Genomic DNA, 13,762 nt, shown 5'->3' on the forward strand with positions numbered 1-13,762 from the left:
TCTTTCTTTCTTCTTCTTTTTTTTTAAAGCCAGCATCCTTCAGGTAGAATTCACTTGTCGTAAAGTCTCCACAGTCTTCTTTCTTTCTTCTTTTTTTTTTTTCTAAAGCCAGCATCCTTCAGGTAGAATTCACTTGTCGTAAAGTCTCCACAGTCTACACAAGAATGGTGTGTTACAGAAACTAACCTCTGGCTCTGCGCCATCAGCAGTCACTGCCCTTCTCTCTCACTCCTGGCAGCCACTCATCTCCCTGTCCATACACTCTTATGAATTAAGGGTTGTTCTTGGTTTTGTTATTTGTGATATAGTGTTTGTTTCTTGATTTTTGAAGACAGAGTCTTACTACATAGCCCTGGCTGGCCTGGAATTTGCTCCGTGGCCCATGTTGGCCTGGAACTTGCAACGATCCCCTCACCTTTCCCCCCAGTGCTGGACTACAGCCATGTACCACCATGCCTACCAAGAGGCATTCTTCTGGAGTGGCTGCCTGTTGTCCCTGCATCAGGGGCTGACAAGTCTTTCTCACTGTTGTGAGACAGTTGTCTTGGCTCCCTTGTGAAAATTGGCTGGCCATGAATTAAAGCATCCACTTCTGGTCCCCCATCGCACGGTGCTGGTCTACACATCTGCCCTTGTCCAGCACCTTCCTGCCAGGGCTGCTGTGACTTGTAGTAAATTCTGAAGTTGAAAGATGAGTCCTCCGGGATTGCTCTTCCCCTTCCAAATTGCTTTCGTCTCTGAGTCTCTTAGGTCCATAAGAACTTCTGGGTCTGGACTTTTGGCTGGGAACATGGACTTTGTCAGATCATTGAAGTCTGATTTAGCAATTCCCCCCCACCCTGCTTTCAGTGGAAAGGTCTGGTGCTGTTTGTTACCCTCATTCCTGACAATTTTCTTCTTTTTTGTGCTATTGTTATTTCTTTTATTATTATTAAGATTTATTTTGTTTTTTAATGTGTGTGTGTGTGTCTGCATGTGTGTGTCTGTGTGTGGGTATGTGGATGTGCACACAGTGCCTGTGGAGGCCAGAAAAGGGTATTGGATCCCTGGAGCTGTAGTTACAGGTGGTTTTGAGCCATGGACTTGGGTGCTGGGTCCTGAACTCTGGTCGTTTGGAAGATCAGTGCATACTCTTAACCACCGAGCCGTCTCTCTAGCCCCTGATTAAATTATTCTACTTTATTTTATATGTGTGTGAATGCTATGTCTGCATGTATGTAAGTGCACCCATGTCGTGCAGTGTCCATGAAGGACAGAGAGCACATCAGATTCCCTGGAACTGGCATTATGGATGGTTGTTAGCCACCATATGAGTACTGGGATTTAAACTCAAGTCCTCTGCAAAAGAAGCCAGTGCTCTTAACCTCCGAGCCGCCTTTCCAGTCCTCCAGCTCCTAACAGTAATACCTTTTATCTTCAGGGCCAGGCATGGTGGTCCACACCTTTAATCCCAGCACTTGGGAGACAGAGGGAGGCAAGTCTCTGTGAGATTAAAGCCAAACTGGTCTACACAGCAAGTTCTAGGCCAGTTGGGGCTACAGGGAGACCCTGTCTCAAAAAAATCCTTTACCTCTAATTGAACTCTCCAGGATCAAGACCTGTGAGCTACTGATGGCTGTAGCCTTAGCAATTAGCTTCTGGGGAGGATGACTGAGTCCTGGGGTGCGGCGTGCCAGCCTGAGGCGGCAGCACTGACTCCAGGATCCCATTGGCAGCCCACTTCTTGCCTGAGGGTGTCTGAGTGCAGACAGATCCTCTTGTTGGACTTAAGGCCCGACCCTGAACCCTGCCCCCAAACAACTGATATACAGGTGTCTGAGCGTGTGGGGACTCTCTGTGCCCTGATGGCCGGGGTCCCCATTAGCTAGCCCCTGGCGACTGCATGTTTTCTGAACTCTCCGCCCAACCCCCATTCCTCACAGGTGTGAATTTCAGTATGGACCAGTGCAGTCCCAATGGCACAGACCCCTACAAACCCAAGTGCCCTGAGAGCGACAGGACGGGGCAGGCGCCTGCCTTTCCTGAGTGGCTGACGGTCATCCTGCTCTGCCTCTACCTGCTCTTTGCCAACATCCTGCTGCTCAACCTGCTCATCGCCATGTTCAAGTGAGTGCAGGCATGGTGTGGGTGGGCTATGTCGGGCTAATGCCTGTGCAGGACCTGGCTTTTCTGGGTTGTGAGTGCTCAGGCAGGGCAGGGCTTTGCAGCACCAGTTCCCAGCACCATGTAGGCTGCTCTCCTGGAGGATCCTGAGGACATGCCATGAGCCTGGGATCCAGGCTGCCACCCCACAGAGGCTCTTGACATTCTGATAAGAATGTGCATGTCACACCTCACCGGTCTCTGCTGATCCTGTGGAGCCATCCAGCATGCAGTGTCACTGTGCCCAGGGGGCCCGCAGCACCCCACGTGCCGTGCTCAGCCTGTGGTGTCTGCCAGGTAGTTTGTGTTGACCTCGCTCTGGTTGAATGACTAAGAGAGGGGCACTCTCACCCACACTGCTCTTCCTGGGGGCGTGCCGTGGCCACTAGCTACTCAGGACTGTCTTGATGCCCCTGAGGGTTCTGCCTGTGCCCCTGCCCCCTGGATGCATGCCTGTGCCCCAGCAGTCATAAGGACTGATACAGTATAGCCATTTCTCCTCTCTGGAAATTGCTAGAATTTTCTTTAACTCATTGGTATTTTGAAGCATTCCATCTTTAGAGGACTTTTAGAATATTTGCCATTTTTGTCTGTGAAAGGTAAAGTACAAATGGGATCTGTCCCACTGGTCGGGTGATGTCCTAGTTTATCTCTCCATTGCTGTGACAAAACACTCTGACCAATACCAGCTTGGGGAGGAAAGGATTTATTTGGCTTATATCTCCTGGGTCACAGTTCATCAGGGAGCCCAAGGTAGGAACTCAGGGCAGGAGCTGGAGCTCAGGCCATGGAGGAACGCTGCTTACTGGCTTGCTCCCCTGGCCCCTGCTGAGCCTGTTTTTTATGCAACACAGGCCCACCTGCCCAGAGGTGGCACCACCCACAGTGGACTGGGCCCTCCCACATCACTCAACAATCAAGAAGATGCCCCACAGACATGGCCACAGGCCAGTCCAACGGAGGCAATTCCCCAGTTGAGGCTCCCTCGACCCAGGTGTGTCAAGTTAACACTAAAGCTATCCAGCACAGGAGAAATCTGTGTTCTTGGGCCCCGCCTCCCCCCATTCAGTGTCAGGTCAGCGGTGGCAGCTGATGGGCCCAGGCTGTGGGGACCATTGTACTCTGGAAGGTTTTAAACTTGGGACAGGGGCTAGAGATGGTGTATCGGTTACCGTTTCTGTTGCTGTGATAAAACACTGACCAAGGGAACTTACACAAGGAAGAGTTTATTTGAGTCTACGGTTCTAGAGGACTCAGAGTCCATCATGGCAGTGAGACATGTGAGGTGGCTGGAGCAGTAGCAGAAAGCTAAGTGCTCACATCTTCTCTCACAGCAGAGAGCGACTGGAAATCCGGCAAGGCCTGAGAGCACTCTAAGCCAGCCCCCAGTGATGTGCTTCCTCCAGCATGGCCAGACCCCCTAAAACCTCCCAAAACAGCCTATGGGGGACATTCTCATTCAAACCATCACAGATGGCTCAGTGGTCGGCCTCAGTGGGCAACTATGCACGCGTGCACACACACACACACACACACACACACACACACACACACACTTTTAAAGCTTTGAGCTTCAGACAAAGAGAATGCCTCATGTAGAGGCACAAGAAAAGAACTCCAGGAAGCCAACTACTCACCCTCAGCATTGGAGACTAGGCCCCATAATCCTGGCCGCTGACCCTGGAGCCCCAGGCCCATGGCTACTCTGACAGCAAACACCTCAGCCACGGAGGGCACAGCCTGCCCCTGGTGAAACCCTCAGGCCCTCAGCCCTCCTGACCTCTGCAGACAGGCTCAGAGTGTCGGTGACCTTTGAAAGCCCCTCTACTGTGGTGGTCACCATGTCTGGGCACCATGTCTCCCCTCTCATCTCCCTCCTGACCTCTGCAGACAGGCTCACAGTGTCGGTGACCTTTGAAAGCCCCTCTACTGTGGTGGTCACCATGTCTGGGCACCATGTCTCCCCTCTCATCTCCCTCCTGACCTCTGCAGACAGGCTCAGAGTGTCGGTGACCTTTGAAAGCCCCTCTACTGTGGTGGTCACCATGTCTGGGCACCATGTCTCCCCTCTCATCTCCCTCCTGACCTCTGCAGACAGGCTCAGAGTGTCGGTGACCTTTGAAAGCCCCTCTACTGTGGTGGTCACCATGTCTGGGCACCATGTCTCCCCTCTCATCTCCCTCCTGACCTCTGCAGACAGGCTCAGAGTGTCGGTGACCTTTGAAAGCCCCTCTACTGTGGTGGTCACCATGTCTGGGCACCATGTCTCCCCTCTCATCAGCTGAGTTTGGGGACCACCTCTTCTGTTTGAGGGTGTCCTAGGATCTGAGGTCTGAGGTCAGGGTGTTGGGCAGGACCCTGTCCCTGGGGCAGGAAAAGCCATCTGATAAAGCGACATGTCTCTCGCTTGCTCCCAGGATTCTGTCAGACTTGGCTATGCTGGGGCCCACCCACGAGACACCTGAGACACTGTCCTCTGCTTACTGGAATCACCAGATACTAAACTCCACGGAGCTTGATGCCCGAGACTGTTCCCTCACAGATGCTTGCTCATAAATCTAAATTCCACATCATCTCCTGTCCTTCACTGCTCCCAGAAGGCCAGTGTGCCTCTTGGCATCGAGCTCGCCTCCTGCTCGCCTGCTTCTGCTGTCCCTCGGGTGGCCACGGGGCACGTGGCTGCCGAGAGCAGCACACGCGTGTGCTGTGTCCTGCAGACATCCTGATGTGCGTGCCTCTGCCTCTTTCTTGCCAGCTACACATTCCAGGAGGTCCAGGAGCACACGGACCAGATCTGGAAGTTCCAGCGTCATGACCTGATCGAGGAATACCATGGCCGGCCCCCCGCACCGCCACCCTTCATAGTCTTCAGCCACCTGCAGCTTCTGATCAGAAGGGTGGTCCTGAAGATCCCAGCCAAGCGGCACAGGCAGCTCAGTGAGCACCCCGCCCCATTGCGCGGTCCCACCATCCCATCCCAGGTGCAGAAGAAGACACTGGGGGCAGGGGTGGGTGCGGCTCCTTCTAGATCCCCGGGCAGTCGGAGGCATGCTGACTTCTCATGCCGCTGGACTTCCCTTGGCATGTGCCAGCAGCCCCCTAGGCTTGGGGCATGGGGTGATGGGCCACTCCCACGGGAACCTGGGTCCTATTGTTATCAGGTCCCTGTTGACCCTGCCCCACCCACAGAGAACAAGTTGGAGAAGAACGAGGAGGCGGCCCTCCTGTCCTGGGAACTCTACCTGAAGGAGAATTACCTGCAGAACCAGCAGTACCAGCACCAGCAGCGGCCAGAGCAGAAGATCCAGGACATCAGCAAGAAGTATGGAGACCCCATGGGTAGCACCCCTGAGCCATGCCCTGCAGTGCCATAGCCCTAAGTGCAGACCACAGGGGAAGGCCGTGCTCGTGCTATGGGAGAAAAAGCTGGACGTCTGTGCACAGACTAGCAAACGGGACTCCTGTGCCTGCCTCAGCAGCAAGGGAGATAGAAAGAGCTTTGGCTCTCCCTCCATCACCATCATCATCACCACTGTGGCCCTTACACTTCTGCGGGCCGTGCCCAGCAGCTAAGCCATGGCTTTCCAGGCTTCTGAGGAAGGCTGCCCCTTACTTTCACCCCAGAACACAGGATGGGCCAGACTGGGAGGTGAGCCTTGGGGGGTTGGAGGACATAAGTCCCTGCAGGAGACCAGGTGGGAGAAAGCGGGGACCGTGCATACGTGTGGAGTTCAGGATTGGGAGGGATGCCTGTGACCTTTAGGCGCTGCAACTTTGGGGCCTCAGAGCCCAGCCCCAGTGTATTGGCCACACCAGTCCCGCGTCCTGTTCTACATCTTTTCAGGGTAAGAGGTCAGTGCTGGGGAAAGATCTTTCTGGTCTCTTTTTCTGTTTTCTGTCCCCAGTTCCTCAGTCGTGGTGGGTGTCTGTAGGGTCTGACTGCCAAGCAGCAAGCATCAGGAAACCTGGACTCAGGGGCTTCATGTCTCACTGGGGTCAAGTGATGGGATGACCCCAGTGAGACCTGTCTGGCTCCAGGCTCCTCCTCCAGAGAGGGGAAGGGGAAGAAAGGTCACGGTGCCATCTGGCTAAAGTAAGTCATGGTGATGGTGATGATAGTGATGGTAACGGTATTGATGGTGACGATGATGATGATGACGGCGATGATGGTAATGACACTGTTATGCGATGATTGTGGTGATAATGGTGATGGTGATGGTGGTAGTAGTAGTGATGACGACATTGATGATGGTGGTGGTGATTTTGATGGTGATAATGGTGATGTCATGATAGTAATGATGACAACCATGGTAGTGGTGATGATGGTGATGATGGCAACATTGATGGTGATAAGAATGATGATGATGGTGATGATTTTGATGGTGATGATGGTGATGTCATGACGGTGATGATGATGGTGGTGGTGTTGGTGATGGTGATGATTGTGGTGATGATGACGGCATAGATGCTGATGATGGTGATGATTTTGATGGTGATGATGATGGTGGTGGTGTTGGTGATGGTGATGATTGTGGTGATGATGACGGCATTGATGCTGATGATGGTGATGATTTTGATGGTGATGATGATGGTGGTGGTGTTGGTGATGGTGATGATTGTGGTGATGATGACGGCATAGATGCTGATGATGGTGATGATTTTGATGGTGATGATGATGGTGGTGGTGTTGGTGATGGTGATGATTGTGGTGATGATGACGGCATAGATGCTGATGATGGTGATGATTTTGATGGTGATGATGATGGTGGTGGTGTTGGTGATGGTGATGATTGTGGTGATGATGACGGCATAGATGCTGATGATGGTGATGATTTTGATGGTGATGATGATGGTGGTGGTGTTGGTGATGGTGATGATTGTGGTGATGATGACGGCATTGATGCTGATGATGGTGATGATTTTGATGGTGATGATGATGGTGGTGGTGTTGGTGATGGTGATGATTGTGGTGATGATGACGGCATTGATGCTGATGATGGTGATGATTTTGATGGTGATGATGATGGTGGTGGTGTTGGTGATGGTGATGATTGTGGTGATGATGACGGCATTGATGCTGATGATGGTGATGATTTTGATGGTGATGATGATGGTGGTGGTGTTGGTGATGGTGATGATTGTGGTGATGATGACGGCATTGATGCTGATGATGGTGATGATTTTGATGGTGATGATGATGGTGGTGGTGTTGGTGATGGTGATGATTGTGGTAATGATGATGGCATTGATGCTGATGATGGTGATGATCTTGGTGGTAAAGCCATGATGCTAATGGTGACTATGATGGTGATATCATAATGATGATGACCTTGATGCTGGTTATGCTGGTGATGTTAATGATGGTGATGATAATGATGGTGATGATGGCGCTGGAGATGATAGTGATAGTGATGATGCTGGTGGTGATGGTGATGATGGTGACAATGGAAAGGCCCTCAATGAACTGGCCAATGGTCTAGGCCCCTTCTCCTTCCCATTCTAGGCAAGCTGGACACAGATGTACCATTTGCTTGAGTTTGGTTACAATGACGTTGAGTTAGGCCTTTGGAGCACCCTTTCCTTAACGTAGTCTTCTCTCAGAGAGAGGCAGAGCTGCTTCCCTTTACCCAGGTGTCACCCTCACTCTATTTGAGGGTCTTCCTCTGCCTCTACATCCCCGTCCCTGTAACGTGCCTCTCTAAACTTCTGAGGGCTGGTTGGTTGGCGTGTTTATTGGTGGGTTTGTCGGTAGATTGGGTGGTGGTTTGGTGGATGTGTTGGTTGTGGTCTGTTAATAAGATTGTTGGTTAATGGGTTAGGGCATGCATAGATTGACGGGTTTGATGCTCAGCTGGTTGGTGAGTTTGTAAGTGGCTTGATTGGTAGGCTTTTGTTTAGTATTGGTGGGTTGCTTGGTAAGTTAGTTAGATGTGTTTAGTTGATGGGTTTGTCGGTAGGATTGCTGGTAGGTAAGTTTTTTGGTGGGTTGGTTAGGAGGCTAACAGGTAGTTTTGTGGGTTAGTTGACAGATTTATTGGTAAGGTTGTTAGTTGGTAGGCTGTTAGGTGGGCTGGTGGGTAGTTTTGTGGGTATTTTAGTTGGTGGTTTTGTTGGTTGGATTTATTAGTTGGTGGGTTTGCTGGTGGGTTTGTTTATGGCTTACTGTTGGGTTTGGAGATAGGCTTGTTGCTTGGTAAATATGTTAACTAGTTGCTTGATGGGCTGGGTCAGTGTCTAGATACCTCTCCATAGGTATTTGAGCTGCATTAGCACAGGGACAGAATCCTGCAGGGTCCCCACAGTGATTGACACTCAGAGAAAGCCCTGAGCCTGGTAGAAAATCAGTGACTGCTATCTGGCTCTTGAGCTGCTGGTCCCTAGCCTGGCACGCCTGCGGGAAGCTGGCTTGTGCTCACTCAGCTGTTTATCTGACATTCCACTCTGGCTGTCTAGTTGGAGAGCAGGTCACAGGTCCAAGCAGCACCTGAGCACTTTCTCTTCCATGCTCTGGCCAAGAATAGTCTCCATGGATGGCCTTATCTGGGACCATTTGATTTGAACAAGGATTGTGCTCACGACCCAGATACTGGGGTGGGGTGCTCAGGGAGCTTTTGAAATGGGGCTCATGTCCCAATGCTCCAAAACCATGATCTCGAAGCTGGGTGAATACAGTCAGCATGAGGGTTCTGATGACAGGCATGTAAGGACTTGCTGTGGGCTGAGCATGTGACCTGCATCCCCCTCCTGGCCTTTCAACTAAGGGAGGTGTTGCTTATCAGTACTACTGAGGAGACAGAGACCTAGGAAAGGAACAAAAGTAAATTAGCCCAGTGCTTGCCGATGGCACTTAGCCCTTCGCCCCAGGTCTCTCAAAGCTGCAGGAGGTTCGGAACAGGTCTGATGCCAAGTTCCCAGCCTGGGGGCCAGAGGAAGTTGGGCCCCTTCAGTTTTTCCCTGAGGTTGAAAAACCTTATTAAAATATAAAATTTTCCAGATGGTTCCTACAGCTATTCTAGCAGGAACAGTAGCTGGTGTGCTAAGATGTCAGGTTTCAGAAACTGCAGCTTATCTTCTAGATGTCTTGAACAGAAACCTGTGCACTGGGGCTGGAGAGATGGCTCAGTAGTTAAGAGCACTGTCTGCTCTTGCAGAGGACCTGGATTCAGTTCCCAGCACCCACATGGCAGCTAACAACCATCTTTAACTCCAGTTCCAGGGGAGTCTGATGCCCTCTTCTGGCCTCTGCGGGTATTGCACACATGGGTACACTTAAACATGCAGGCAAAACAGTCATATATATATATATGTATATATAATTTGCCCAATGCTTTCAGTGGGTGAGTGCTACAGAGCTCAGGGCAGCAGGGAGATGGTATGTGCACCTCTGCCCTGGCAATGACCTTGGCCTGATCACCTTCTCTCAGGGGGCCCCAGTGAGGGATCTGAGGCCCAGGGAAGCACCATAGTATGTGGTATGCCAGGGCCTCAGGGCATCCTGGCTAAGCTAAGCCAACCCTAGCTCCTTACCCACAGAGCAGGGCTGCAGGTTTGGGGTCTCTAACAAGTTCAGTCTGCCAATCTAGATGGCAGGTTCTCACACGTCATAGTGACGGAATCACAGGGTCCCAAACATGCGCTAAGCATCACTCTTACATGTTTGCAAGGCTGTCTGGGAAAACAATGAAGGGGCCGTGAAGTGTCTTCTGTGGGATGAAGCAATATAGTGTGTGGAAAAGTAGACTCCAGCGCCCTAGGTGCGCTCATTAGTGTCTCTCCCCTGGATGGCTGTTTAAATTGGGTCACATTCCCAGAAACACCGATCAGTTATTAAGAGCTGGCTCACTTTATTGCAAAAGGCTGCTATTTACAGTTGGCACTGCAGGTGGGAGGAATCCCTGGGCAAAACTAGACAGAGCTCTGACAGGCGTTGACGTGTTGACAGAGCTTAAACTATAAACACAGCTGGCCGCAGTGGGGAGAAAGGCCTCTAGTTTACACCAAAATTCCCCAACAGCAGCAGCACCCCACACCAGTGGGTTGTTACCACACTTTGTCATCTGTGACAACTTTCAGAGTGCATGGCCCAGGAGCATGTGGGTGACTGTAGGCAAGCCAGCTGGAGTGTATGCGTCCATCTCCCCCAGCTGACATTCTGATGGACGGTAAGGCCAGCGGCAAGAGCCTGGTCGCCCATCTGCTGGGGCGGTTTCATTCTGCAGTAGAGAGTTACATTGTAAATACTTTCAAATTGCAAGAGACAGTGTTGAAAGGAAAGCCTGAGAGACAGGGCCTGGGCTGCTGGGGCGGTAGGGCTGTCTACGAGGGGGCAGCATGTTTCCTACATGTGCCCGGACACCCACAACCTGTCTGTTGTCCTCTTTCAGAGTGGACACCATGGTGGATCTGTTGGACATGGATCATGTGAAGAGGTCAGGCTCTATGGAACAGAGGCTGGCCTCCCTGGAGGAACAAGTAGGTTGGAGGTTGGCGTCTGGTGTGTCACTTTGTGGTGTGGTATCATCATTGAGAAAACAATGGAAAGAATTCGGGGAGTTTAGGGGTGCATGCGTGTGTGTGTGTGTGCACGTTGGGTGTTCAGTGCCCACTGGAGGAAGCACTTTCTTTATTCTCTAGAAAATTCCATCCAAGCCTGCTGCAGTTAAGCTTCCCTGGGTTTGTACTATGAGGCATCTGTGTTACAGGGCATGGACCCAGCAATCCTAGTGTGCACCTGGCTCCTTTCTCCATTTGGGGGTACCTCTGAGACACTGTATCTTGGGACTCTGTCCTAACCCTGATTGAAACCAGAGGATCAGCTGTACGTTCCCCTCTGAGGCAGCATCACTCAGCAGGATGCCCGGGTCACGTGGAGAGTGAGACCTGTACTCAGAACACCAGCCACATGTTGTGTGAACCTCCAGTGCCAACCTAGTCTCTCTTGGACTATCCCTTCCAGGTGGCCCAGACGTCCAGAGCCTTGCACTGGATTGTGACATCCCTGAAGGACAGTCGCTTTGGCTCGGAGGCAGGCGTGCCAACCCTGGGTGAGTGGTGGCCTGTCGGCAGCTGTCTCCAGTGGTCTGGATGGTTTTGAGTCTGGGGTAGATTGGGAGGAGAAACAGCGAGGGGCTTGCAGCTGTCTCCATGTCCTGTGGGGGGCGGCCCTCACTCCCACCCCTGAGATAAACAGCTCTCATTTACACAGGCATCCAGGCTAGCCCACTGTCCTGGATTGAGCAGGCAACTGGACTCCTAGGGGGCAGCATGGCCTGCCTTTCCAGCCTCCTACGTAGCTTGCACAAAGTCGGGGTGTTCCAGGTGACTGAGGCCCTTATGTCAGCTGAAGGACAGAAAGCAAAACCCATTTCCCTACCCATGCAGCCAGTCAGGAAATGGACCCCGATGACCCTCCTTGGCCGTGGCTTCTCCAGGGAGCAAACTGGCCCCCACTGATTGGATTTGGGTCTCCAAAGCAGCCTGTGAGGTTAGCTCACTGTTGAGATCTTAACACTGCTGTGGAGGCAGGTGTCTGACACTGACCTGTCCCCATCTTTGTTGTCCTCCCAGGGCTGAGGTGGTCAGGGGACGCAGGACTGGTATTCACCTGCGTGGCGGTTTGGTCCTGGAGGTAGAGGCTGCCTGGGCACTGGCAAAGGAGCAGGAGGAAGCTCCTGAGCCACAGACCCCTCCTGAGCACCAGCCTGGTTCTGTATCACACTCACATGACTGTTTCTAGCACCCCAGAAGGCCTGCGATGAGCCAGATGCTGAACTGAGCATCAGGAGAAAAGTGGAGGAATCAAAAGACTGCTACCACGTGAATGCCCGGCATCTCCTGTATCCCGGTGTCCCCATCGTGCGATTCCCTGTGCCCAATGAGAAAGTACCCTGGGAGGTGAGAGCCACCATCCCCATGTGCCCCGTGGGAGGAGGCATTAGACTCTGGGGTGGGGAAGAGGCACAGCGCCGCCCCCCCCGCCACTGCAGCCTCACTGGGCATCTGAGCCCTTGACAGATGAGGAAGCAGGCTACACAGAGGCCAAGTCACGAGCCACACAGTTATGATATGGAGGGTGTCTGGTGGGTATCCTGGCCCCATGGAGTCACAGCTCAAGGCTGCTCCTGCAGCTCTTCACCTGCCCCAGCTGTCCTGGCCCTGTCACATTCATCTCTCCTTGTTCTAGACTCCATGGACCCCACTGAACAGCCACCATCCTCTCTGAGTGTTAGACACAGAGACATCCACACAGAGAGAGGGATAACAGCCTTGGGGAGGTCCACCTTATCCTTTCAGATTTTCTCTCTTTCAGTTCTGGACCATTCCTGGGAAGGATCCTTAGGCTGCACTCCTGTTTCAGACAGTGCTTGGGCTGGTCCCATTGGGGTGTCCATCTAGAGTGTCCATCTCTTCCTCAGATCTGCCACAGCCGGGAGCTGTCCATGCACACTGTGGGGGGTGGTGTTTGGTCCTAGCTGGGCAGTGGCCTTCATTGGGCGCATACGTAGTACCCAGGCCCAGCTTCCCTGGGGGTAGAGTACCTGAGGAAGCCTACTTGCTTTGTTACAGACGGAGTTTCTGATTTATGAACCCCCCTTTCACACAGACGAGAAGAAGGATGTGACCCTCACGGACCCTGTGGGAGAGTGAGTGGCCCTTTCCCCAGAGGGACCCCGGAATTCACCTGGGGCCAGGCAGACACAGCCTCATCTGCCCCAAAGACCCCTGGACAGTTCCTTCTGCCCCTAGTACAACTCATTAGCAATGGACATGGCCTGCGGCCAGAGGCCCCTCTCTGAGGCGAGGCCTGTGGTCACTACAGCTTGGCCCCCAGCACAGGCCGAGTTCCTGCCCTGTGTCTCTGCTCTACCGCAACTTCTCTCACAGGGACGTGTCCTCTTGCTTGCCCCAGCACTGCAGAGCCGCTGTCCAAGATCAGTTACAACACTGTGGATGGACCAACGGACCGCCGCAGCTTCCATGGGGTCTACGTAGTCCAGCGTGGGCTCCCCTTGTGAGTGTACCCAGCCCCCGCTGGCCCTCAGTGACTGCCCTCTCTGGGAAAGCGGGCATTTTTTTCCTGGTAAAAACAAACAACAAAAGAAAGGGAAACCTTAACTTGCAGCGTTTCCCTAGAGCCCCTGCACAGAGCCTTTCTTTGCTACCCACTGAGGAGGCTCCTGGATCTCCCCAGCAGGGCTCCCAGGTGCACTGGTGTGTTGGTCCCCAGGGACCTTGACTCATGGTTGGAAACCACGGTCCCACGTGAGGAAAGCACTCTGCTGCTTGGGGTGGGTAGCCAGCGGGCCCATGCAAGGGATGGTAACCTTGCCCAGCAACTATGACGGGTCCTTAGCCCCAGGCACAGTGAGGGACTCAGAATGATGACAGCATGTGACCCATGAATACACCTCTGGACTCCCGACTGGGATGTGGGTGACAGAGCTGAGGGGCCCAAAGGAAGGGGAAGCAATGGCAGGCCTTCGGAGAGTGTTATGGAGCAGAGAGTGGGTTACTGTACATGGAGCCAGAGGCTGTGTAGGTATATACAAAATGGAGACCAGGCTTAGCAGCCCTGGCCTGGATGTCCTCATGCGTAGGGCCATGAGGGATGGGTTCGAGA

General features: G+C 52.7%; 1 protein-coding gene across 1 annotated transcript in view; it reads left to right on the plus strand.

Annotated features, from left to right (window-relative positions):
- The window catches only part of Trpm2 (transient receptor potential cation channel subfamily M member 2), a 68,417-nt gene that overhangs the window by 46,469 nt on the left and 8,186 nt on the right, over positions 1–13,762 (plus strand). The window contains exons 21-28 of the mRNA XM_008827402.3: positions 1,923–2,106; positions 4,898–5,079; positions 5,332–5,464; positions 10,527–10,614; positions 11,099–11,186; positions 11,879–12,036; positions 12,709–12,785; positions 13,052–13,153. Coding sequence (XP_008825624.1) covers positions 1,923–2,106; positions 4,898–5,079; positions 5,332–5,464; positions 10,527–10,614; positions 11,099–11,186; positions 11,879–12,036; positions 12,709–12,785; positions 13,052–13,153 — 1,012 coding nt within the window. The remainder of the gene's footprint in view (positions 1–1,922; positions 2,107–4,897; positions 5,080–5,331; positions 5,465–10,526; positions 10,615–11,098; positions 11,187–11,878; positions 12,037–12,708; positions 12,786–13,051; positions 13,154–13,762) is intronic.

The sequence above is a fragment of the Nannospalax galili genome, unplaced genomic scaffold, assembly GCF_000622305.1.
Source record: "Nannospalax galili isolate Female #2095 unplaced genomic scaffold, S.galili_v1.0 scaffold652, whole genome shotgun sequence".
Lineage (NCBI taxonomy): Eukaryota > Metazoa > Chordata > Mammalia > Rodentia > Spalacidae > Nannospalax > Nannospalax galili.